At 39.4% G+C, this 27,973-nt stretch overlaps 2 protein-coding genes across 3 annotated transcripts in view; one reads left to right on the top strand and one right to left on the bottom strand.

Moving 5' to 3' along the window:
* Positions 1-27,973, top strand: part of LOC127362358 (gap junction delta-2 protein-like) — a 678,509-nt gene that overhangs the window by 13,441 nt on the left and 637,095 nt on the right. The window lies entirely within an intron of this gene.
* On the bottom strand, positions 7-27,546 carry ngef (neuronal guanine nucleotide exchange factor). Its single transcript, XM_051397940.1, has 15 exons — positions 27,042-27,546; positions 17,984-18,089; positions 15,545-15,886; positions 15,050-15,114; positions 11,867-12,114; positions 11,458-11,618; positions 11,200-11,352; positions 8,230-8,359; positions 8,004-8,078; positions 6,148-6,237; positions 5,131-5,294; positions 3,795-3,953; positions 3,348-3,427; positions 3,160-3,264; positions 7-3,041 (listed from the first exon to the last, which is right to left on the bottom strand). Exons 1-15 carry the CDS (start codon positions 27,253-27,255, stop codon positions 2,782-2,784), a joined length of 2,352 nt encoding a protein of 783 aa, XP_051253900.1. The 5' UTR covers positions 27,256-27,546; the 3' UTR covers positions 7-2,781.

Here is a 27,973-nt window from a genome sequence, read left to right as displayed (position 1 = left end):
CACATCTCTGATTAATTCTTTATGAACAATAATTTACATCTTACAAAATGAAATAACAGTTTATAATTATTAGTTTAAACATCAAGTGTTTGCATTACTGTACATTGTATTTAAAGACACACAGGTTTTACAATCATGCTGATCCATACAGTAGTTGTTCATAGTGTTGATACATTCTATACAGTTACGACAGACTGCAGTTATTTGGCATTAAATTGCTATTACAGGATTTATCCCTTGTGTGTGTGTGTGTGTGTTTTTTTTTTTTGTACTCCTTCAACAGTTTTATAGTCAAATTCCTTTGGGTATGAAACACTGTAGGCTTAGAAACTAGTTTGGAGTTTGATAGCAGAAACTGCGGTCAGTTTGGGTTCACGGCAGGTAGAAAAAAGCTGTTAGTTTAGTTACTAGAAATAAGGACTGTTTTCATTTTCGACAATCGGAGGGTAAAAATGGAGTAGATCATCCCTTTATTTACCACAAAAAATAAGAAATGATCTTTGAAGGAGGTTTAAAATGTGAGGACTTTATCTGAAATTATCTCCTAACTAAAAGTACATGACATTACTATATACATTTTTTTATTTGTGTATTTGTTTATTGGATGATTATGGAATGTTATTTTGCATGTAGACCTAAATGAGGCTTTTCTAATATGCAGCAGAGGAGCAGACGTAGGAAGGTTAAATGTAACTTATTAATAGTTAGCACAATAACTGAACTTTAAATTTTACACTACAAATAAATATAATAATAATTATAATCTTATTTTTGCAACTCCTCCCAAAAATGAATGGTTTTCATGGTGTTCTGCATGTTAAATAAGTGGGACCTGCTGTATTTGACCTGGCCTTTTAGAACATAAGGTATGTAATGATAGACAGCAGAGCACGCTGCAAAGAACCATTTCTGTCAGTGGTGTTTTCACAGTTTGATGGCTATCGTCTCAATGTAATACTATGCAATATAACACAGTATTACATATATAGCAAACAGAGATATGGACAATTGAATGCACAGAGCGACTTTTTGTTGAGAACAATTGTCCTCAGGTAGTTTTTTTTAGTGCCTGTCTGAGTTTTTTTGTTAATCTAAATGATGTGAAACCAGCACCGAGCTCTGTGCATGGACACAAGTCAAGTGTATGAAAGCAGAACACTGTCGCTGTACTGACTAGATAGCTAAGCTCACCAGCGTTCCAGGGGTAAGTGGTAATTAAACCCACTCAACCTGAATGATAGATATAATAGATAAAGAAAGAGTTTACTGTCATACTTACATTTGAGAAGCTGAAATCAGAGAATTTTGAGAAAAAAATTCTAATTCATTATCAGCATAGTTGGCGGATAATTTAATACTTGACAACTAATTGATTAATTGACTAATTGTTGTAGGTTGGTGTCATGTTTGGTATACTGCTTGACTTTCAAAATATGACACTGTAGGTATGAAATGATCGCAGTTTGGTAAGTTTTAGGCACAAAAAAGGCTTAACCCTAACCCAACATAATATTAGTAGGGCTGCCCCCTACTCAGATAGTCGACAAATCGTTGCACGTTTATGATACTAATTTCCTTACTTAAATATATATATTTTAACAGTAACTGTTAAATAATAATGGCATAAGTGGCAATGATTCTGAATGTGAATAAATCAATCCCAATACTTGATGACAAGACGTAGCTCTTGAAGTTTAACGTTGTTTTTGTTTTACTGCGACCATCCGAAAAGTGGATTGACTAAGACTCTTCTTAGCAGTTAAGCTGACTATCAGGAGCCAGCCCGAAACATTAGAAATTGTTTACTATTGGTTTCACACAGGACACGAACAGTGGTCTCCTGGGTTAAAGTGCTGTGTTTGTTTGAGCCATCTATCCACCTTACCCACTCCACATATGGACTTTCCTGCTCTTTATACTACATCACCTGACTTCGCTTCCAGAAATGACACAAGAGAGATACCTGCAATGTCATATTTTGAAACAGAGGGCCACTGACCAAGTGGAAGTATCTGAGGAGTTGGGAATGAGGCCGGATAGGGACAGGGTACTGGGTCCCCTCATAACTAGCATTTACACAGCTGATTTCTATGGATGTCCGCACACTTTTGTAGCCACTGTGTAAACTTGTCATTGTTGTAACTGCTGTGAAGCCAAGCTGACCACTGCTGCTGTTCTCCATAATGTGTTTAAATGTGATTTTTCACACTTTCATAGCCAGAAATCAGGTCTGGCTATTGTCAGTGTTTCATACTCATATGTCACTTTAGCTGACGCACTTTGAATATTTTTCATTCATTCAATCATTTGTGTTTTTTTTATAATAATACTATTTAATGTTTTATTTTATTAGACACTTAACTGTTTATGCTGTGGGTGTAGGGTATAATTTAGTGTTTAACAATGAAATTAACACATGAAAAGTTTTAAAACTTGCCCATGCAACTGAGGGATGGTTACAGAACTGTACAAGAAGATTTAAGGTTCTTGCCATCCCCACACACAGCTCCAAACCTCCATGCATTACACACCACATTGTGTGGGTCTACTAAAGACCTTCTGCACACGTTTATATAAGACATGCAGCATTGCTTGTACAAGGTTATTAACTCTTTAATAATTTGTCCCAGAGACCAAAACTGAGAATTTTCTAAAACCACAACACATCCACTGCTAAGTGGAAATCAAAGTGACAGGATGTCATAGTATGGGAATTAAGTCCTGATTCTTTTTCTCTTAGTGCATATGGCCCTGAATGTGACACTCGTCACTGTTACTAATTCACTGCTTTACTTCACTGCTCTCCCCCATTTGATCAGTCCAAGGATTGGAGAAACTGGAGACCTTTGGGATGCGTCTCCCCGGCCTTGAACTAACCCTGGTTCCAGTTTGTGGGCCTCCTCCACCTTCCTGGGCCTGCTGGATCCTTAAGGCCTCTCTCAGGTTCTGAGCTCGGACCTCCTTGCTCTGGATCTCCTCTACGACTCGACTAGGGAACCAGCCCCTTTCACCATCATGGAGCCTTTCACCCATCATCCAGCCTGGAATACAGAAGACACAGAAAGAGAGGAGACATGAAGAGAAAATTATAGGAAATAATTCATTTTTGAGTAACAGTCAACAAAGGCGATATAAAAACAAATTTGTGCCTCTACGAACCATCGTCTGTTCTCTCCAGGAGGTTCAAAACATCAGCCATCTCAATGGAGAGTTCATCTGGCTCCTGAGATGAGTATGACTGAATACACTGCACCTGTGGAGAATCTGATAAACATCACAGACAGTTTAAGTTCAAATCTCCATGTCTGCATGTTGAGGACTGTACTCAGTGTTGGTGTGATACTCACCTGGTTGGTGGGCACTGGTAGACATAAAGCGTGTGCGCCGGTTAGGAGTGAGAGCACACGTCCACCGAAGCTTATCACTCCTATCCACAGGATGCCATTGATTAGTAACCAGGACAATAGGGCAAACTATTTTCCCAGTTATCAAACTCATTTTAATTCCTGGACCACATACAGCCCTGTTTGATCTCAAGTGGGCCGACCAGTAAAACCATTGTATAATAAGCTATAAATAACAACAACACTGAGCTAAAAGAACAAGCGACTATGTTTATGTACATTAAAGCTGCAGTAGGTAACTTTTATGAAAATAACTTTTTGTCATATTTGCTGAAACTTTCACCTTTCAACTTTCCACTGGGCCTGAACAAACTGTCATTACCTCCTAACCCACATCTCATTCACAACAACTCAGTGGAATCCTAAGCTAGTTCTGCTTCAAATACTCACATACTGCCAGCCTTGAGCATGTAGCTGACTTGACGCTCCTCTTGGTTCTCCAGCAGCTTCAGATTAAAGACATTGGCCAGTTGCTGACCCTGGTCTTCAAGATCTTCAGTCCTCAGCATGGCCCGTGTGCATGAGTCAAGAACCTGGAACTTGTCCCCGCTGATAACAAGTTGACCGAATTAATATTTCCTGCTTTCAGTGAACATATACTTAGTTGCCACTATAAACAATTGCAGTCACAATGCAACATTCCTGCCATAAATCCTACCTTTGTGAAGGTTATAATGTTGAGTTTTTGTTGAAACTGTTTTATATTTGTTCTATTTTACATAAGAAATTAGTAATTAGTGTCTTTTCAGATTTGATCAAAGCATTTGATACTGTTAATCACAATACTCTTATTTCCAAATATATATAGTGTATAGCATGTTGCTCTCAAGAGGCTTAATAACTTTTTCAATGAGAACTATTTGTATCTATTAATGGTTACATATCTAATAACCAAACAGTTCAAAGTACTTTGTGGCGTACCCCAGGGTTTTATCCTCGGCCCTTTATTATTTTTGACATGCATTCATGACTTGGCAATGGCATGTAAAAATGTTCATCCTATATTACTTATTACTAGCCTCACACAATGACTTCAAGGCACTAACAGAATGCATAAATGAGGAACTGTCTGCTGTTTTCAACTTTCATTTTTTTTCTTCTTTTTTTTCCTGAATAAGCTTACTCTTGATGTAAAAAAAATGCAACTTGATGATCTTTTGTAACAAAAGCAAATCATTCTTCAAGAAAGAAGCCAAACTGTTCATTAATGGAATGGAAATTCTCCAAATATCTGATGCAAAATTCCTTGGAACTATTGTGAAAGATTGAATTTAACCATTTGTATTATTGTGCAAATAAATTAAACTAAATTTGACAGTTTTTGATTCAACTGCATACTGTAGTACTGTAGTCATTTTGCAGGATGTGGTTTATGGTGCTATTGAATTGTATTGCGCTATACTGATCTATTATCTTGTCCCCTCCATTGATATCAATGGTGAAAGGCTAACTATTAGAAACAGCTCTCTAAGGCAATACAGTTACACAGCACCACAAACTACATCCTCCATAATTATCATAAAGTTGAGTCCCTATAAAATATTTTGAACAAAAACTGAACCTTAAGAACCTTTATGAAGGTAGGATATTGCTATATTACACTGCATTAGTTTTGATTTGGTCAGGTGTATCTAATAAACTGGCAGCTGAGTGTAAACAGACTGACAAAACAAGCAATGAATTCAAACACAAGGATTTCGCAGTAATGATTCTACCAAGTGCTTACCTGGAGCTGCGCTTGGTGACCAGAAGCAGATTGTTGAAAAGGAACAAGTAGACTGGTTGGTAGAGCTTACGACTCCGCATGGTCCTAGTGCTCTTAGGCCCAGTCATTAGCTGCACTTCACCCTTCTTCAGCAACCAGCGCGAGTGGGAAATGATTGGCACAGACTACAGGGGTTAAAAGAGGTAAAAACACATTGGTATAAAGCACAGTAGTTTCACAAAGAGCCAAACATAACTCAATGATAAACCTCAGGGTAAGTACTGTTGGTTTTTATAATCTCATTATTCTGTCAATTCTTAAAGTCTGTTAAAACTGAAAAGCACAAGGAATCTTCATGATTGCCAGTCTAGCACTATTGGCACTATTTTCAGGAAAAATACCAGGCTACTCTATGATACTCAAAATGGTACTTTTTGGCCTTACCCAGCCATTTCCTATTTACTACAGCCAAGGGACATTTCCAAAAAACGTGATTAGTTTGTTTATAGCCTAAGGTTAGCATTTTACGTCTGGCAATCGCATTTACGCTTCAAAAATCATAAAAATGCTTTTGTGAAGATTATCTTGCTAAACAAAAATGTTGTTCATAAACCAAAACAAAAATTAATAAGGATGGCTGCAAAGGATAAATCACATGTCCAAAGCATGGCAAAGAGAGAGCTTCATTTCTCAAACCTTTGGAATCGGACAGACTTATTTACTTATGACATATTCAGTTTTAAAATCCAGACTTGATGAGGATGGTTTCCAAATTTGGACACAGCTATAGTTTGAAAAGGTCGCCTTAATCCTTATCAGTATTTCAGCATTGTACTGCTTGATGTCAGATTGTCCTGACACTCTCCTCTCAATTTGCTACAGCCACATTAGCAAGGCTCCATATTAAGAAAACGATGCACACGAAGAATAAACATGTCATAAATAGTATGCAGTATGTAGTAGTATACAAAGCCTGGAAATCCTGAAAACAGAACTGTATTACTTCAATCCAGCTGAAAATGAATAGACTTAGTTTACCTTGGATTTAAACTCCAGTGTTTTCTCAATGCTGATAAGCTCCTCAGTGCGACTCATTTTTCGCACCCCTTCGTTACACTCTTTGACAATCTGAGGAAGACAGATATACACCATCAGTTTAAGATCTTAAAACATCATACAATATATCATATGTTTTGTTTTCATTGAAGAGTAATGTATTAGCATATTTGTTAGTAAAACTGAATCTGGCAGAAAATCATATTTTAGACTTCACATTTGTTGCATTGTCATATTTCAGTAGGCTAACCTCCTGGAACTCAGTTCCAAGGGAACACTAGCTGCACTTGTAATTCATGCCAGGAGCTTGATGTAACGAGTTATCTGAGATTATCCAAAATGAAGTTCAGCTCATGGTGGAGGTCGACGTGATCCACCACAACCAGAAGCATGCAAATAAATGAACAGTGGAATCAACCAATTAGCAAATAAGATGACAAAAAGAAATCATGCATGTAAAAATAAAACATGCATGATATGGCAAATATCAGTAATATTCATTGCTTCTGTCATCACTATGAGTGTCTGTCTGGGCCAGCAGGTGAATGCACTGTGCCATATGCTTTACAAACTAATACTAATACTAACTGATACTGACTCTTTGTACAGAATTGAGTTGTGGAAATCACCATCAGACCCAGTAAATCTTTGACTGTGACATAAGTAGGTGTAAATAAATATTCTGACACTGATTGCTTTTCTTAACTAATGTCCCATTAGTTTCCCCTTCAGGGTAAATACACACTGAATATGGCAAGCTATGTGGAGCCAGTGCTTGGACAAAAACCAAAACTGAGCACAAGTTCTTATAAATTAACTCTGGCCGGACAGACCAATCACACCTGACCTCCAAATTCATTTATTGCCGAAATATAACTCTAATTAGATAGACGCTTATGAGCCATTTCTAAACCTGAATGGCAGCAACCGGTAGAAGCAGCAATACAACACATTCAGAGTAAGAAATTTATGAACTGCCCACAGGCAGCTGGTAGTCTGGCAGTAATACAGAAAATGATTAAGCTTTGCTATGCCCTGAGACTGAAATCAACCCTGTATCAGTTAGTTTTAGTTTGTGGGGATGCACTGCTTCAGATAGATGATAGATGACAAACAAATGAGGAAGGTTGTCAGACACCAAAGCACTGCATAGCTGTTTGTTTTACAACTTTAGAAAGTGATCATGGCATTTGAGCTTTGAAAAGGGCCAACAAAATTAAACTGGCTCAAGCTAAATGTCCAAGCCCGAACCGAGCCCGAACGCTTGAAAGAAATAAACAAGTACACAACATTGTTCATATAATGTAGTACAATTACATTTTTTTTTAATCAAAACAAGTAACAAATTCATTAATTAATATTTCAAATCGACTTTTAAAGCCTTAAACGGCCTTGCTCCTGTATTCATTTCTGATTTATTGACCTGTATGTGGCCTGTTGACCGCTGAGGTCTGCATAAGGCGCCCTGCTGGTTACTTTCAGGTCACAGTGTGTTTCCCCCACACCACAGAACTTACTGCCTAATGAACCCAGACACACTAATATTCTATAGTGTCTTTTAAATCTTTTCTTTATGTGAAAGCTTTTGGAAATATTTTATATATGTTTTTATGTGTACTGGTTTTATTCCTATTTAATTTTTTGTTTTATTGTTTTCTGTTATCTGCCTAATTTGGTGTTATGTTTCTTTTGTAAAGCACCTTGTACCATTGTTTGGAATAGTGCTATATAAATAAAGTGTATTATTATTAACACAGTGTGTAAATAATCATGAACCATAATGAGTCATATCATTAAGTCTACACCAATCTGGGCCCAGCCCCTTGACTGATGCTCACCTGTTCCAGCTGCTGATGTGCTTTTATAGCATTTGCTTCCCTCTCTGAGTTTTCCTCAGCTTTTTTCAGGATATTCTGTGTAGAGAAACAAAGACAAATAAAAACAACAAAAAGCGTCTGCCAAACCCGTATTTATTACTGCAACTTCGACACGTTATATATATTATATCAAACACTTCTGAGTCCTGCCGTTTTACTGGACTTGAACTCATGTTGGCACACTCACTTGTACTAGCAGCTTGAGCCGTGTGATTCTCTGGAAAGGAAGGATTAGGAAGGAGGTGAAGGACAGACCCCTGACACGTGGATGGTTCTCCAGTGCAGCCATGGTCTCCCGGAATGCCTGGTTTCCCTCTCTGCACACACAGTTGTGTTAAGACAACACAATGCTTAGTTGCTCATACAGCTCCCTTGCACACACATGTCACTGTTAGGGACATTACATAGAATTAAATTCATTGCCTGGAGCCTAACCGTAACCCTAACCACTGAGCTGTTTGTGTGATGGCATGTTGCTTATTCAATGGCGTTGTGGGCTGTGTCCGCCAAAGTGTAATTTTGCATTGTTTGCAATAGAAGCATCAGCATGGCATTTACATACATTGAATTGAAATTTGTCCTCTGAATTTGATCCATCCTATCCACTAGGAGAAGGCAGCTGTGGGCACCCAGGGAGCAGCAAGTATCTTGCTCAAGGACACTTTGACAGATGGACAGGGGAACCCGGGGAATCGAATCACTAACCCTGCAGTTAGTAGAGTACCCAGTCAACCCACTGATGTATGGCCGTCCCTTGTTGCCCCACCCTGATGAGCCGAGCATCTATTATTTGCTGAGCGTGTCATATTTGGCTTTTTTTCTGGCTGCCCAGAGTTAAAAAATTGCCCAGAAGCTGCTCTTGTCACTGTCCATTTTCATCCAGCTGTCCAATCGCAGTGGAGGAGGGGCGGGACAAGTTTCTTGGCAAGACACTTCCATTAAATCAGCAGAGCGTCTAAAGGGAGCACTTAAGGTAGGAGTGTATTTGTTTGGCTGCCGAGTTAAAACATTAACATGCTTTCTCCAGACTGACTGACTCCACCTTTAACGCTAATCAGACCAATAAATGTCAATCAGACATCAAAGGCAATACCCAGTGGAGAGCAGCGTTACATATTTGGTAGTGTTTCCTTATTGAAAACCCAGCATCTGAACCAGGAAATAAAGATGATAAAAGTAAAAGAAAAAAAAAAACTAAAACCTTAAAAAAAAACTTTGAATTTCCAGTACCCTTAATTGCTAATTAATAACAATGGAGGTCTGTAGCTCTGACTGTGGTGATACTTGGATGAATTCATTATTGGTTCTGGTCTTTCTGGACTTTCTTGACAGCAATCCAACATCCTCCACAGTCTTTCACCATGAACATGTATAATGGATCTAGGTATGCATCTGAGTTCTGAGAAAATGTACAAAAGTTGCTGCCCCTTGTACCTCTATTAGTGAATGTGAAGTAAAAGAGCAAATCGCCTTTGCTGTATGATATGCAGCCTGGAAATAATCTGTCCTGGAATGAATGGCAGTGAAAAGCTCCTAAGAATCCACCAGCTTTTATAAAGAAGAAACATGCTTTAAAACTGAGAGAGAAGTAAAACAGCTGTTCTTCTCCCAAGCATAAAATAATTAGCCACTGCTTTTTGCACTTTTGTCATGTCCTCTATAGAGGATGATATAACTAACATTTCTACATTGCAGCTCAGCCACTGATGTGATTTTATGTGACAAGTAATTAGGCTTGGCACTCCTAACACCCTCATGAGTGTGATCCGACTGTTACAATGAACCTTCTGAATAGACTTTGCATAATATAATTTACATCTAAACAGCAGATGAACAATGAAATTCAATAGATTGACTGTCTTAGTGCTGCATCTCCAAAATAAACTAGTCACGGGCCTTGAGATCTTTCCAGAACACATTTTGTTTTGAGACAACCAACAGGTCTTTTCAAGAGGTTTTTCCAGTAGCTGGCAGAGGTCCTGTTCATTGTCTGCCTGCCGGAGGCACCTGCCCTCTGCAGCTCGTGGGAACGTCATACTCTCACTCAGGTATGTGGTTAATGAAGAGGGACGAATGCATTATATTCATAGTCAGCCACACCCTGCACATCACATTTGTCATGTTCAAAAACAAAGCTGTTCTCCTCTGAAAAGAGATGACATTCACAGCCTTAAAAAAACAGAAGTGTCTGAGAAATGACGCATATTAATTCTTTCTCACAGTTCCTCTCTCTCCGAGCGTGCATTTGTCATTAGCAGTCGAGCAGGCCACACCATTGTTCTGATCAGCTGTCTTCTATAATTTACTGCTTTTTAAAGACAAAAATACTGTCCAATATATAAAAAATAACAATATATTTAGATAAATTGTCATCACTGGCTTCAACAGGAAATGGCTGTCCACATCAAACAGAAAGCAGTTTGCAGTTTGCTTCCTCATATTTACGGGTTTCCTGTAAAAACAGACAGCTATAGGGAGGGACTATACACTGATGTGCCTTTTACACCAACAGGGAACTGGCTCTGTTAGAACCGGTCCGAGCATTTCGCCCAAAAATAAATTGGTTTGGAACCCAAAAGGTCGGTTCCCAGCTGGAACCTTGGGAACTAAAGGAGGTTGCTGTGTATTGTGCAATGCCCTCTGATGATGATGCATCCGATTACTACAGTTACACTCAAAACTGGCTGAAACACAGGCTGGTTTCCAAGAATCTTAAATGGAACCAGTTCAAGAACCAGAACTAATTGGGTGGAAAAGGGGGGCTTGGGAGGCCGCTGACCATGGTTCTGTTGCACTTGAGGCAGAGGAGGGAAAACTGAAATTATTTAAATATTTTCTCCATAAAATATTGACACACAAATCAGAGATAAAGTTGTGTTCTTGTACAGTAATCAATGAGGCCCGGCCACCAGAAACATGGCGCTCCAGCAGAAAGCCACGCGTCGCTAAAAGTTAAAGATAGATTTATGGGTGGAAGAAAAGCTGATCAGACTTGGATATAAGAATACAAAGAAATGTATTTATTTTTTGCATACATTGTTAAATAGGGGCACAATATGTCCAGGAATAGTTAACAGAACACTTTCAACTCATTACCTGTGTTTGAAGAAGACATAGTCCAGACTGTAAAATTTGTATTTAGAAAATAGGTACTCACAAAATGCGTCTGTAGTTCTTCTCCTGGTAAACCTGGTTGATGACGTATTTGATGAACACACTGAAGTGTTCCACAGCGTGGTGGTAAACAATGTCACACACATCAGAAATCAAAATGGACTTCTCAATTCGGTGCTCAAGATCCATAAGGAACCTGAAAATATTAAGAGAGCATCCATTACCCAGGTGTATGAAGCAAAAGCTTCTTTGCCGGACTGGACCTTCATTCGATCATAGACTGATTTGCGTTGTGTCCTACCTTTCACTGGCTTTCATGACTTCCTCGATGTTGGAGAAGAGAAAATGCATGTCGGACTGGCTGAGAGTGTTGATCAAAATGGGGTTACGTAGGAAGTGAGTCTCTAAAATTTCCAAACTCTTGTAGTAGGATGCTTCTGAGGTAACAAGCTCAAACATGGCCTAGACAGAAAAGCAAATTATAAGGACATATTAATACTGAGTGTGGATCCCTACACCCATTGAGCAGATGATATAAAATTCTGATCCAGTGCTATGTCCTATTAGCATAGCTATCTGAGGCACATACGGGCTCATTGTTCTTCTATCTGAGGCAGCTTCACCTAAATTCTGAAACCTTTCTGGTCTTGCTTACCTCTTGCATTGGTGTATCGATCCAAATAACACGTCACCCTCACACAACTACTTACCTCTTGCATTATGACTTCTTTCTGCGGCAGCTGGGTGAGCAGACCACTGGCCTGCACAACATCCAGGTTCTGCCACAAGCTCAGTGAGCGAGAGCTGTTCCTCAGCTGCAGCTGTAATGTTGGGGGGGACGTGACAGATCCTGAAACCACAGTCCCTGCCGTGACCCCAGGGGGAAGGTTCTCTAGTTGCCGCCGTTGCTCAATCTCCTGCTGTTTGGAGGTGTCCCGGTATTCCTGATACAGGAAGGCTAGAGAGTCAAGAGAAAATGAGCCAGGCATTAGGTACACATGTGGAACTTTTTACAATGCCTTGTGTAAGGCATTGTGTAAATTGACATCTGCTGCTTCTGGGCAGAGCTGGAAGAAACTGAGAGACTTTCTACCACTAATTACTGTAAATCAGTTCTGCCACACAGCACAGGGATCAGCTGATTACCTTACTGTCATAAAAATCAGGGTGAAAGAATTTGTTTATATTTGTGTTTTATGCTGTGTTTAAATTACTTTTGGATAAAGAAATATGTTATACTTATATTTGTTTACATATAAACAGAGGTAAATATGCAAAGTCGGAATTTGGGGGAGAAAGGACACAATTATTTTTTGGGGTGCTGCAGGAAAGTAACATAAGGAGTAGTGTAATCAATTACCCTTGGCAGGGAATAATAAGTAACAACTAATCAAGGAAATGTATGAATTCAGAGTTTGTAGTTCATGCTATACACATGCAAAAAGATAATAACAGTTATAGAATAACATAGAAAATGAAATAAATAAATATATACCGTTATTTATATACACATACATGTATATACCCCAGGAAATAATTCAATTCATTAAATTAAATTACATTTTTAAGAAACAAGCCCAACACTGTATTATTGCGTAGTTGTATTTAGCTTTATTCAGCTTTTCAATATTCTGTCTTTAAAGCAGGAAAGGGACTAGGTCACAGTACAGTATAAATTCTGCCATTCAGCTGTGAAAAGTGTCTATAGCAGCAGTGTCAAAATCAAACTGTCTTTGGACTACTGCTGGTATTGTTATCTCATAGGCAGCAATTTCTATACATTTCTATTGGACCAAAGCAAATATATTTTTTATTTTAATTATGTATGGAGGGGTATTTCAAATTAATATGAAACAACTAGAAAAATATTAATACAATTCTTAATATATATAATACAATTAATGTATTTTAAAAAATCCTCCTGCAGGTGGATTTTATTATATTCTTGACATCATGTCACAGGCTGGAGGGAGGGTGGTGGTGGGCTTTTTTTACGGTGGGGGACTGAATGAATAATGCCGATTTGGCGCTGAGTGAGACTAGGAACGTTTATTTTCTGATCTGAGTTAAAGTGAGTGAAGTCAATGCTATTGTGCCGCGACTTCAATGGTGATGGCAAGAACAGCATGCATGCAAAATAGAAACGCATGGAAAAAATATCATATTGTCAAAAGACACCCCTAAAATTTCACAAATCATGTTCAACTGGCTCAACTGTAGTTTGCACCCTGGGCTACTGCATGAATTTCCTTCATGAAAATCAAGTTTTCTTTCAATATACTCCGAGCAGATGATCAATGATGATAAAAATCCTGGTTTTTATTTTATTTTCCAAGTAATTTAAGTTAGTTGACGACCCGCTCTACATCTAAGCCCCCCAAATGGAGTAATCGAGTAACTTTAATACTGTGCTACTTGGATCAGGTACCTGACTGCATTCTTTAACAGGTAATTAGTAATTGTATTGGATTGCAAATGTTTAATTATAAACCTATGTGCAAGTTGATATTTCCTCACCATAGAGTGTGTGGCAGCAAGTGATTAGTTGCTAGTGGGTTTGGTTATCCAACTACAACTAAAGTTTGCTGATAAGAACACAATGCTCTTTTCAGGCACCACTGGCTATGTGTATATCAAGAGGGAAGGTGACTTTGAACAACAGGGGCTTGTTGCATAATCTCTCCCTCAGTCATATACTGCAGATTGCTTTGGTGGGCGTAGAACTGGACCGAGAATTACATAAGAGAGTGAAACATGCACACGCAGCCGAAGAAATGCACAGAGAGAAGAGCAGTATCTGTGCATATATCTGGAAACTGCAGAGAGCCTTTCTGCTCTCTTCTGAATTGTTTACATAGCTCTGTGGGTATGCTGCTGTCTTGAGTCAATTTGGACTAATCCCTGTAAAATAATCATTATCCTGTGTACACTCTGATGTGTAGACTAGTACACTACAGTGAGTAATCTGTCAACACAGGCAAATACCAGCTTAGATAGGCACTCAGCCTTGGTGAAGGAGTCAGAGACACGCAGTACAACTCAGTGGCTGAAACCTTATCAAGCCTATGGTTGGCTTCATAAACAGCTTGTGATGTTGCATATGCACCTGTAAATGATTTATTTTTACACATCTACCCATATCCACCTATCGCATGTACATAAAAAATAACTGCACAAAAATATTTATTCCAGCATCCTTTGCACTCTATTGTCTTACTGTCTACAAATGCTGTTGTTTATATATCAGCATACATTTACATTGCTGTTAATGTACATACACAGAATAAGCATAAATAAACAGGAGAACAAGCCTGACAAAGTAATATTATATATCTCTATATATCTCTCTCTCTCTCTCCATATATATATATAGAGAGAGATATTCATGCTTATTCTGTGTTTGTACATTGAGAGCAACATAAGTCAAATTTCTTGTATGCGTTCAGATACCTGGCCAATAACAGTATGGCTGCACAATTAATCAAAATATTATTGAAATCGCAATATGGCCAAGTGCAATATCAAAATCGCAATTTGTTTGATAAAGGTAACAGCATTATAATGAAGTACTGTAGAGCTGCAGAGATGCCCTGACCTACAAATCCAGATGTAAGAGAACATGTTTGTTTGGTACAGACCCCAACAAATATCATCATGATATGAATTCCTGTGACTATGAAAATTGTGATGCAAATATGGTCATTTTACCATATTGTGCAGCCCTTAATAAAGTGATTCTGATTCTGATATGTGAATTTGTGTGCTTTACCAACGCTCAGTCTCAGTCATATAATATATTCACAGCTAAGAGAGGATTTTGTAGCAACAGCTCTGGAGGTGGAAGATGTGGGTGGAATATATAGCTACCCTCGCCCTTTGACAATTTTCCTCACCGATGTTTTTGACGATGTTCAGGCTGTGGCAGATTGTCTGGGAGCTGTCGCCATTGCTCAGCAACCTGTAAAGAAAGAGAAAAAGATAATGTTTGCACAGGGATTCAGGCTGGTGGGCGAATATATTCACTGTATGCTTTATTTTGCTCTTTAAAGAATGATTCAGCAGCACTGTTGGTGCATTCCAGCACACAGACACTGAGATACAATGATGAATTCCCTCTCAAAACCAACAGAATAAACCCGAGCACAAGAATTGCTCTTTTATTATTTGATAGAGATAAAAACATCTCACTCTCTACCCACACAGTGAGCCCCTACTCATCATTCCAACCTCTCCATCACCTGTTGTCTCATAATTTACAGAGTATTTGTAATTTTGTTGCTCACAAGCAAAAGTACCAAAACCATTACTCATTTTTGTTTGTCTTTTGCATGTTTTATATTATAAAAAAAACCTTTTTCATTTCCGTTTCCAATGTAATTTGGTCTGACCTGAGGTTGATGTTATCCTGCTCTGCTCCACCAGAATTGGGCCGCTGTGAGCTCATGGTGTTCCCTCTGACCTCCTGTACAGTGCAAACCGCGGCCGTTTGCTCGGACAGCTTTTTAATGTCTCCGCTGTGGATGTTGTGAGTCTGGTAAGTGAGCATGTCAGCTGTGAGATCTCTGTTCTGGCTGTTGGAGGCAGCAGATATAACCGGACTCCTCCCTCCTCCTACTCCTCCTCTTGTCCTATCCGCAGCATCCCTGTTGTACAGAGCAAGTCTGCTGCTGGCCTCGCCATTGCTTGGCAACCCAGTTCTGGAATGATGGAGCTGTGGTGAAAGCTGAGGGCTGCATTTAACAGAAAAAAACACACTTTAGAGACACATCTATAGCAGGCATCTTTATCTTTACCTAAGAACTGAGAGGCATCTTCTCTCAGCATAGTAAGCAGCATTGCATTTGTTTAAAGTTAAGTGCATTCATGGCAAAAGCCTTCATCAATGTGCATTAATAGTTCAAATACTGTGTATGTCCTGAAGGCTTTAGCAAAGGTGGTCAAGGTATTAAACCTTATTTTGCAAATGCATCTATTATGGTCATCAAAATCCCACAATCCATAGTCAACCTTTAAACATCAGACACAAAACTCTCCCTGCATCACCTGGGAAGTGACCAGGAGTCTGTGCACGGCTGACAAAAGTTACTGGCGACGTTCCCATCCGATCAGATGACCATCTTTGAACAGAGACAGCTGTTACCATCTCCCCCTCGTTCAATGTATGATCTCTCTGTGCCTCACAGTTTGTTGCAATTTAAGCTTGTGCACAGGGCCCGTGTGTCAAAAGCCAACCTATCTCATATTTATCCAGATGTGACAAATGTAGAAGAGGTGAGGCCTCCCTTCCCCTGGAAAAATACTGGAGGGACGTTTTCCAAACCTTCGGGGTTCCCACTCTTTTAGAGAAATCAGACATTTTCCAGGAGTTTTTCAGGACAGCAATAGGCCTAGCCTAGTCTGATGCCTCCTTAATGATGAATTTAGGGATGAAGAGTCTCAGGTTCATTATAACGCAGAAAAAGTCTGTTCCACTCTGTGTTTGGTGTGAACAGCTGGATTGACTGACATAAAATGAAAATGGAGCACTTAAAACATTTTTAATTCTGCTTCACATCTGTTTAACCCATTTCTATGTGCCATACTGCACAGCTACCAACTGTCAGGTTTCAAACAAAATACAAATCTAGGTTTCTGTAGGTGATCTGAGAGAGAGGCTAAACTACAACAAAATATTTCCAGGACAACATAGATTATTTCCAGGATATTTGGTCACTTTAATACATTTTCAGGTGTTTCTATGATGAAAAACTAGTCTCTAAATTTCCTGATTTTCGAGGTTGGAAAGGAAGGATGCATGGGAACCCTGAACTTTTCAATAATTTAAAATTTTGATCAAGGTGACCTTTCCTGAAATGCTTTAAGAATCTTCAGTCAAACTAAAGACATATTCTTTCATTATCTTTTTGCCTTTGCCTGTGGATTGCTGTTAATAATATAGTTCATTCATTTCTAAATCCCCCTCTTTTAATTACTTGATTATTCATTTTTTCTTTCTTTCTTTTCTAAATACAAAACCTGACTTCCAGCGGCTTCCTGTATTACTCCACGGATGAAACGTTCTTTTATATATGGATTTCTGGCTTGTAGATGGGGCTAGTGGAGGGTGAAGGATGAGTGGGACAAGGTAGCATTTTGTGCTCTGTAGAAATTGTTGCAATCTGTTGCACAGTGTATGAATTCAAATTTGTGTAAATCTGATGTACACTATACAAACTTGTGTATATATGTAAAAATAATATAACAAAAAGTCTGTTCAGTCACTTCGCACTCTTTTTCACAAAAATGCAATGATCCTGATCTTTCAGGCAGAGCTGGTTGCACTTTGTTTGCTTCTTAATCGAGGATGTATTACATTCAGTATATTATTCTATCCTAAAATGATGTTCCTTTAACATGCCAACAAGTTTATATCTCTGCTTTGGCTTTAGTTTTCTAGTTTTATGAAGAATAAGTGACCACCTGACTTTGAAGATGAATCTGTTTTGCAGTATCCTCCATCACTTGTAACTATAAGCTTGTCTTGAAATCAAAAAAGGTTAGCAGTCCTATCACAGTGCTTGTTCTTGAACCTATACTGCTTCCTATGATCACAGTCTTCGAAATAGAACACATCGAGAGCTGTTTAACTGGTAATGAATTAACCTTCAGAGAGACTGGATAGGCTTGTGAGCTTATCACATACATGATAAGCCATTGAGAGTGCCAAGTATTAAGTATAAAAGTGGTGTGTGTGGCAGTGTTTAAACAAGCGGTGTATGTGCTGGTTTGTTTTCTGGGTGTGTTTGTGTTCAGCGGTAGGGTTGGGCAGTGAAGGCATGCAGACTCACCGTCTAGCCCCGGGCAACAAAGGTGATTTGTGGGGTGAAGGAGCATTAGAGGAGGGGACTCCTGCTCTGTTAGCTGGACTGCGGTCCGAACCAGGCCACAAAGAATCTGGAGAGGAAGAGAAAGTGAGAAAGGAGAGAGAAATAATCACAATTTTTTTCTTGTTTTTTTAAGAGAAGCAAACCTACCAGTGAACTCACATAGGGAACAAAAATCCATGCAACTTTATTTAGACTCATTAAAGAGAGTGTTTTACTGGTAAGTGTTATATAAAGGTCTTTGTAATAATACACAATAATACACTACACAACATTTTATCAATTTTTCATTTCATCCATTACAGAAGGGTGTCGATAAAGGTTCAAGACATTGACCATGATTTCTTGCCTATATAGCCTCAAGGCAAGGCTACATATTTATGCTGTTGTTATTCATGTCACCCACATACCAAACAGTTGTACTGTAATGTTAACCCGTCTGTAAGAGGAAAACCCCATGCCACAAGTTTGACAGAACTGAAATTGTGCAATGAGCTGATAATGCACCAGTGCTATTTTTTCACCCAAGCAGGAACAACATCTCCTGTGCAATCTGTGGCAATTCCAGTTTGTGTGGGTGTGTGTTATAAATATTCCACTGAGAGGGTTTAACTTTAGTTTATAACATATAAATACAGTATCTTCAAATTCATTGGGAGGAATTTTTGCTAAAAGATTAATTAAGCAAAATAAAATGCAATTGACCCACCCGAACCACAGTCAACTTTCTCCTTTCCTGTACGCAATATTTTTTCCCCCAAGCTGGTGAAGTTAAAACCCACCCAACTCTACCCTCTGATAGCCTTATCGTTATATATACTGTCAATGATCGTGACAGTCTTACCCCAACCAACCCTACTCCTCGTGCCTAAATCTAACTAACCAAACCAATGACAGCAACGAGTACTAGCCAATCAGAGGCAGTGTAGGGCAGGTCATCACTTAGCCACCCTTGAAAAAAATTGGCTTCCTTTACTTAGATATGCTATGTGCTAGATTTATCCATGTTGAAAAGACAACCACATTTTAAAGATGGTTAAAAGATAAAAGCAACATATATAAAGTTACAGCTTAAGTCAAAGTCAGCTTTAATGTTTACTAAGTTAGCTAATGTTTGAAAACGCTAGCTAACTAGCAAGCTATTCTATATCAATCGTCAGTTAGTGTTTGCTAACATTTGCTAAAATAAGATGTTAAGACATATTGCTTTTATTTCTATATATCTATTGCTTTTATATGTACATTTGTGCAGACATAAATGCTCCAGTTTCCCAACAAGAGAAAAGGACTGTCTGAGAGCAATGTAAAGCAGTTCAAATATTCAAAATATAGCGTACCTTCAACTGATATTGATTTTTTTTGGGTGGCTAAAAAGATGTTCTGTGCTTGTCTCTTTCTCCAAACTGGGGGTCACTGACCTCATCTACTGTAGGTAATACTAGGGCTGCACAATTACTAACAATATTATTCAAATATATGGCCAATATATGGCCAATATATGGCCAAGTGCAATATGCAAATCATAGGAAGCTTTTGATAAAAAGGTCAAATGTGTGCAGCTTTATAATAAACTACTCTAACACTGCAGAGATTACACTACTTCCCCCAATCATAATTCCGACCGCCACAACAGGCCATGGTTAATTGACCATAAACATATCGTTTTGGGGTATTTGATGCAATGATTGATGCTACCATAATTTGCTAACGTTGCGAGGCAGCTGGATTTACGATTAGGTGACCAGACGTCCCCGATTTGGGTGACCTGTCCCCGGTCAAAGCTGTCCCCGAAAATGTCCCCGATTTTGACACTGAATGGGGGAAAAATGGATGCAGACTCAAACACCAGTTATTACGATAGCCATTTAACCCATCGCCAGAGAAGACGTCATATGACGTACAGACGCAGCAGCGTCAACAACAACAATCTAGAGGCGGCAAAAAGGAAAGAAAAGGAGACCAGCGGCCTCGATAAATGGTATGTTGTGTATGAACTTATTTATTTTGTGTGAACTGGCAACCATGTGCAGTTTCTGTTACCACACCCCTACCTCTATCTATCTCTATCTCTTGTGTAATAAAAGCTGGTTAAAATACATGAACGGGGGAGTACTTGTCCCCGTTTTTTATTTCATAATGATAATATTTAATGATTTTTCACCGCCGCATTGAAAATGTCCCCGATTTTCATTTCAGAAATCTGGTCACCTTAATTTACGAGTGTCCACAGAATATATAAGTAAGATCTGTCTACAGTAATGTTAAAACTATGAGATGGTAACAGATATTCCTACTGGATGCTGCTATATGCAGATTGACAGTACAGTCTCTGTGTGTGTGTAAAGTTCCCTCTCCTCCCAGACAGTTCACCTGTATGTCTCTGATATAAAGTATTATCACATATATAGCGTATTGTTGTCCTGAAATTAATCTGTGTACATATTAAGGAAAACAAGACAATGAGATCATGAAATCACGAGATGACACAAGAATCCATCTTGTCAGGCTTCAGTCTATGCGCTTCTGTCCAACCAACCAACCTACTGGCAGCTACTGCAAGAGTACGGGCGTGCTAGGTGTGTGTGAGAAGTGACTGCTTAAAAACAACAATGGCGGCTGCTAAAGAGGTTAGCATAGATGCTGCTAGCATCAGTTCTATCAGAACTGGAGAGCATTTCAAAGAACGGCACTGAAGATGTTTTCTCTCTTCTCTCGGCTGGGTTTGGTAAGAGTTTGACTACGTTATATGGTTCATCCATCTGATTGGTTGAAGTTCACCCATGATAGACAGAAGGTTCGTCCAGTCAGAGTATTTTTAGTACCAGCCCTTTTCCAAACAGTTTCCAACAACGACTTCCCAGATGTAACAAACCATCTAGCACACTCAGGTTACTGCAGTCCCCACTCCTCATCCTCGTTTTGGCACTATATTGTATGAAACTGTGTGTCATAACACACACTAGTTTATATATAAACTCATATGCACTTCAACCATGCACATGGATGAAAATCTCATGGTCTTCAGCAGTGAATGGAGGGTGCTCAGTTGTCAGTCAGAGTCTGGATTATTTTGTCAAATTGCTTGTAGTTTAATCTGTACTGCAATGGTTCCGAACCCCAGATACTGGGCAATGGAAGATTTGCTACACGGAGGGAAGCAATATGATCTGGTAAATAAAGTTGAATAATAACTACATAACTTTAAGGGCTATTTATACGGTTACTTCCTTTAAAAAACAAGGAAAGTAACTCTACTGTTGGCCAGGGCGAGCTGGGGACAGCCATGTGCTGCCTTTGTGACCTTATGATGTTACCGGTCACTTCTTTCTACCTGCTGCACATTGGAGGCTACCAGGAAGATTCAGTGTGAAGGCGTAATACATGGAAGGTTCACATTATGGCAAATGCAGAGACAAGTATGTGAATCGTTGCTGGCTTTCCGCCCACAAACACAGACATGTGCTTGCTGAAACACAGCCCCAAGCTAGAAGAACCCTTCTCTTCAGGGGAAAGTGTGTTATAGGCCTATATTAAATCTGAGCCTGCAAAGTAACTGGTTACTATACAGCCAATGAAGTGGGAAGTAAAATATTTCTCTTTGTAATATAGAGCAGAAGTATAAACTACATGAAAATACAGAAACTTATTATTTCAAATTATATCAAAGGTTTTGTGTGAGCTCACTCAGAAATATGTCACACAACAACAGCTTGGGACACCTCAAGACGTTTGACTGTGACTTCTAAGTGTGACAGTGTTGTACTACACTGGGTGTCTGCAGAGGCATGTGTACAGTCACGGGGGGATTAGCACCAGATGCCTTCCTCTCCATCCTAGCAATGGAAACACTGCAATTTTGATGCAAGAGACCCATGTAACTGATAAAGAACAAGGAGCGCTTGAAAGGGATTTGACACAAATGTTTCAGCTTTTCTTTCCAATGACATTTAACAGTTTGTCTGGAGACAGAAAACTGTCAGTAGAGCGCATGTGCCAAGAGTGCGTAGTTGCTCTTAACAAATCTTCCCCCAGGGATCAATAAAGTATTTCTGATTCTGAGATCAGCACCTCCTATGGCAGTGTAAAGTTCAATTCACTTAACCTGTGAGCAGAAACCAGAGAATCCTGAGAGAGGATCTTCTAGCTGTGAGTTGACTGAATGAAGGTATAGCAAAAGTTCAGTCAGGCAGAATGTTTTTTTGCATGTACAGGCCTGTAGTTTGTTTCACTTTCCATCCTGCCTTCACAACTCTCACACATCATTTCGTTGCTGTCATTATCAGGGGCTGTCAGCTGCGATGGTCTCATCTATCCAATGGCAAAGCAGCACACCTGCATCGTCAGCCTATCACCTTTCTGCTGTCTTTAAATAGGATCAGTCTTTACAGAGTCATCAACTTCATCATTTTATCAGCCTCAGCAGAGTCATCAGTCCCCACCACCAGTGTCTGGACACCATGGGGAGAGTCATTTTGCTGCTGACTCTAAGTGCCAAAGACTTCCTGTCAAGACTTAATCGTCACATATCTTATAACAATTATCTTTACTTCATTCAATTGTCTCTCCTAAGTGAAATAACTTCAATGTATAGGATAACACAATTAGCAATGCAAAAACATTATCATATTCTTATCCTAAATGTTTTCTTCACTAAACTCTTTAAACTGCATACACTGCATAAGAGGATTTTCATAATAAAACGCAAAAACAACACTGGAAAATATTCCCTCCCAGTCACTCTTCTATGTGAGTAAAGCGCTCGGTATACCCGCCATTGGCGACCTTTCGCGCGATAGAGTAACGTCACAGGAGCGCCGTAACTATTTATACTTGCGCTGGTGGTCACGACACTAGTTGAAGTCTTTTCCTGAACAGAGGTGTCGCTACTGAGTAAAGGCTACCGACTTTGCTTTTTCTAGGCAAATTGGTCGCGGAGGTTCTTCCAAATTTTCCAGCATATGGCCTCCTCTTTTCCAACATCACCATGAATTCTGGCACCTCTGGGCATCTCTGTGTTCCTTCATTGAAGGATCATACAGATCGTCCATCTTCCTGTTTCCACTTTGGCGCGCTCAGCTGAAAAAAAAAAAGAGTGGCCGGCGACCTGGCGCAAACGGGCCAAAATGCTGGCGCACCAGCGAGATCTACATCATTTTGACGTCACGTTGTCGTGCGACAGGTCAGGAACGGCGAGTATACACAAGCCTTTAAGAGGTGAATAAAACATTTGCTTCCGGTGGCACATAGTGGAGTTTAACATTGGTGAACTTTGACCGGTGAAGTCCCAGCCCCAAGTGTCGAAGTATCCTTGAGCTGATCCCCGAATTGCTTCCGATGCTGTGTGAATGTGTGTGAATGCTGTTCGATGGACTTTGCCATCACTGAGTGAAGGGTGAATGTGGCATGTAGTGTAAAAGTGCTTTGAGTGGTCAGAAGACTAGAAAGGCGCTATTCGTTCGGATCACATGACGTCACTGTAGCTTTGCGCCGCCATCTTTACGACCAACTCGGGCCGATCACACCATAGACATATCAGATACCATCACATGGCTGTCATCGTTTGACTCAATGTTAACTCGGTGTATTCTGTGCTGTGCCGTGTAAACTTAGTCCGGAGGTTGTAGCTTGATAGCATTATCATTCGCTAGCATGCTAGCTAACAATAATTAACTGGTAAGTCTTATATAATGATATAATCTATTGTCCCATTCAGATACCGTCACCTGGCTGTTAAGTGAAGAACAAACTGTTAAATAGTGACACAAACTTTAAATAGTGACTGTATTTCCAGCTAGCAAACGGCCATCTCTCTCCTCCCTCCATTGTTGTTTATGTTTGTGTCTGCGTAGCCTACACATGAACTGTCCTCATGCTGAAAACGTGACTTGTCACACAAAATGACTAAGTAGTAACTTTAATTACCGGTTTGGAAATAGTAACTCGTTAGATTACTCGTTACTGAAAAAAGTGGTCAGATTGGAGTAGCGTTATGCTAAGATGAGGGGTAGCTTGCTAGCTGTTAGCCACTTAGCTAACAACTCGCTACCTAGTCAGAGTAAACTACCACCAAAATCATACTTTATTTTAATATAATACTTCACCCAATACCTTACATTTCCCATGATTAAATATAAATCCTTGGTGGCCAGGTGCCGCACTTTCACGTCTTTCACCCATCCAGCCACAGCATATTAATAAGCTTCGGGACTCTTGAAAGCCTTCAAGCTATCCCCACTGTACGGGCAGGGGTTATGCACAAGATAAATGTATATATCATGGAAAGCCAATTGGGGCAAGCCTGGGGCAGACAATAAGGGACAAAAGAAAACTGGGGGTAACAAATAAGGATCGGAGCCTAAAATTGAAATTTTCTCCAGATATCTCTGTCTCTCTCTCTTATTCAAATGGGCAGTGTGGGCGGCCGTACTGGGCGAGATCGGTCGTCAGTATGGCGGCGTTCTATTTGATAGTGACGTAGGTGGCATCTATGAATACAAGTACAGGTCCATTTACCATATTATTAATAAAAAGTGATTTTATTATTATTAAAAGGCTCCATAACTCAAATGGGAGGGAATTTGATTAATATCAAACAGCTTTATTGAGAGATGCTTGATATAATAATGTGCTGTTCAAGGCTACGAGATGATCTAGTCATGAAAAAGCATTTGATCATGAATGGAGCTTTCTTTTTGAGGTTATGGACAGTGGACATGTTATTTTGTTTAATGTCTGACAATATTCTTTAGTTTTTTACAAAACCAGATGAGCCAAAAGCATTTTCTTTCACATCTTAGACGGATGTTTCCAGCAATAAAGTTCAAATAGTATCATAATGCCAATGAATGGCGCTAGGAGAAGATGGTCATCTCTCCAGGTTTAGAATTACAAATAAATCAAAATAAAATAATATAATCTGGAATGCAGATTGAAAAACTGAATAAAAAGCCTTTGATTAAGAAAGTAGACTTAAAGAGATGGCGATGCCTGCCTTTAAATATTTTGTGTCGTGTCAACAGTATTAAAATGATTGTTTTACCCAAGTCTTAATCTTTTTTCCGGTTAGCAACTATTATAAAATCCTATGTTGTATTTAATAGACTGATTAAGGTCAAGGAGTAAGTTTAAGATTCTTCTGGGACCAGCAAAACAAGCAGGACTGCCAAATGTTGAAATTTACTATTGGGCAGCCCGAAAAAAGAGCAGTTTGAAAGGCCCTGGCACATTCACCTGCATTGGAGGATACAGAAGAGTATCACTGTGTCAGTATTCTTTAAGCACCATGACTGATAATCCAGAGATAAGACAGACCTGCAGAACTGAGACAGCTATCAGACGAAAGACAGGGTGTCGTCAATCTGTCTATGTTCAGACCGCCTTTATAAAAATAAAACTTTGACCTCTTATGATAGATACATATACATAATGTAATTAAGAAATGTTAAGGAAGTTTTAAGAAGCCAGATACCTTTGATGGAACTAGACTTTAGCCATTGTCCCTGCCTCCAGTATTTGTGCCAGCCTGTCTCTGTAAGCTACTCAATTCAAAGAGATGAAACAGACATTGATCTCATCTACTGTTACTGCTGGTAAGAAAGAAAACAGTGTCCCTCACTGTTGGCGGATCCCTTTAGGAAGCTTCATCAATAGCTTTTGAAATATTTTTGAGTGGGAATTCTAAGAAAACATTTTTGCTTACACTTTGAATTTTAGGCTTAGTAAATACTGCCACTGTTTCTCTTGATCCTTTACTCATTATCAGAGGTGGGAAGTTACTAAGTACAAATCATTTTTACTTTTACTCCCTATATTCTTCCACAAATATCTTTACTTTCTACTCCTTACACTTTCAAAACTCATTACTTTAGTTTTCATACATTTGAGGGAAATAATCAATTTTGCATCATTACATGCCAAACATCAAGACCTCTGCATATCACACATGACATAGACAAGACATAATAAAACAAAAACAGATGGGAGTCGACATTATATCTAGTTTCAGTTAGCTTTGCACAAAAACAATTTGTGACAGTTGAATACAGTCAGAATGGTCTGGAACACAGTTGGGTCTTCCTTTTTGGTAGCCACATTGTGCAGTGACTGCATTTATTAGACATGCTATCAAATCATATACCATATGATCATATCCCTGCTGAAATGCAAGTTATCAGGAAGGCCCCTGCAAATTATCAAGACAAGATAGCTGGTGATAAGATAAAATCTGTAATCATAATTTATCATAATTTATTTTGGCGAAAACTACCCTTGAAAAGAAACATTACTGCTTTTTGTTTCTTTTTTATTTTAGGACAACAATAATCAGGCGACTGGATTTCTCAGTGTTTTATGACTTAATTTCACATTTTGTATTAGTAGGAGTGATGCTGACTGGCTAGTTATGGATTATGTAATGACTTTGATCCCTCCCTTTGAGTCATGGGCAAAGTCTAAGCTCAAACACTGTATTTGGTGTGGCTCTATGAATGGTGCATTCCTATACAGACTGTTTTGATCCTGTACTAAAAATAAATGATCTCGGTTCACTTCAACTCACTTTCTGTGATTTTGCCTCTTAAACACAGCTGAATATTGATCCAAAAAGCAGGTTGACAAATAAAACTTCCACTGACACAACCTTGCAAATCATTCCAGACACTATACAACAGGACATCAGGTGGTTGTTTGATTTCAATGTACAAACTTCAAGCTGGTTTCAGCTTAAATTGAGGTCAGATGGCGACCTGTGGAACATACAGGTATTACTCAGACTATTGTGCTGCTCAAACAGAACGGGTTTCTCAGGTTTTATTCATGTCAATTTCTGCTGAGGGATTGGACTACTAAGCTTTTGTTCCACTTTCAACTGAACTTCATCAGCTGTCAATGGGACAACAATACAGAGCAATATTACGTAGTTTCTACAAAAACTCTATCACCAAGGCAGAGAACTCCTAACCACGCAATTTGAGCTAAAGTAAGGTGAAACTTCAAGCACGGTAGAGACCTGGCAATTTCTTACTTTCAGATGGCTCAGATGAGGCCAGCCTCTTCTTCCTCATTGAGCGGTAAAAGCGTGAATTCCTCTGGATGGGATCTCTGCTCAAACCAACTTTGGAGTCATCCTCGTCGTCATCCTCGTCGTGGCTGGCTTGAACTACAGCTGCTATTTGCTTCTCTGGGGTTTCCTGTGACTTGTGCCCCCACTTTCCCCTGAACAGGGCAGTCACAGACATAGTAAATGATTCCAGTTTTGTTGTTTTTACAAAACAAACAAACAAAACAACAGAGTTCTGTTTGAATTCTGACTGGGAGAAAGAATTATAATTTAACCAGAATCCAGGAGCAAATCCATGCCTGAAAATGAAAAGTTCTAGTGACAAATAAATCCCAGGAATGAGTGCAGTAGAACAGAGCAATGGCTCCTGGGCCCTCTGAGTCAGTGGGACTGCAGTGTTGTTAGCGACGCAGGCAGCCTGTGAAACCAGGAGAGTTGCTTTGCTTATTTCAGCCTAAGCTGTAATTATTGCATTTATGACTCTCTCTCTCTCTCTCTCTCTCTCTCTCGCTCTTTGTCCCTCCTCTGTTTGGTGCCCGCCCTCCGTCCCTCTCCCTACACCACCCTGTTACGTGCTGAAATTCCTGAACTCAACCTGGCCTTACCGGCCTGTCTCACTGCTCTAAAACTCTCTCTGTTGTGGAACCTGAAAAGCCACCTGCTGACAAACAGCAGTCTGCTTTACTTCTGTCTTCTTTCAGGGTTCTGTGTTCTCTCTCTTGGGCCTTCTTAGTCAGGTGAATTATTTTGCAGGTGCTATTTCCTTGTGTGGAACCATATATGAAAGTAATGTGTCTGGCCCTGCTGAGCCAAGGCCCCTTTATCTCTAGTCAGCTGACAGAGAGTTTAAAGTTCATGTTCTCTTTTTTTCCTCCACGCAGCAATAAGCCTGCCTG

The sequence above is a fragment of the Dicentrarchus labrax genome, unplaced genomic scaffold, assembly GCF_905237075.1.
Source record: "Dicentrarchus labrax unplaced genomic scaffold, dlabrax2021, whole genome shotgun sequence".
In the NCBI taxonomy this organism is placed as follows: Eukaryota; Metazoa; Chordata; class Actinopteri; family Moronidae; genus Dicentrarchus; species Dicentrarchus labrax.
Note: the sequence above shows the minus strand (reverse complement) of the source record. Positions and strands in the feature narration are given on the sequence as shown.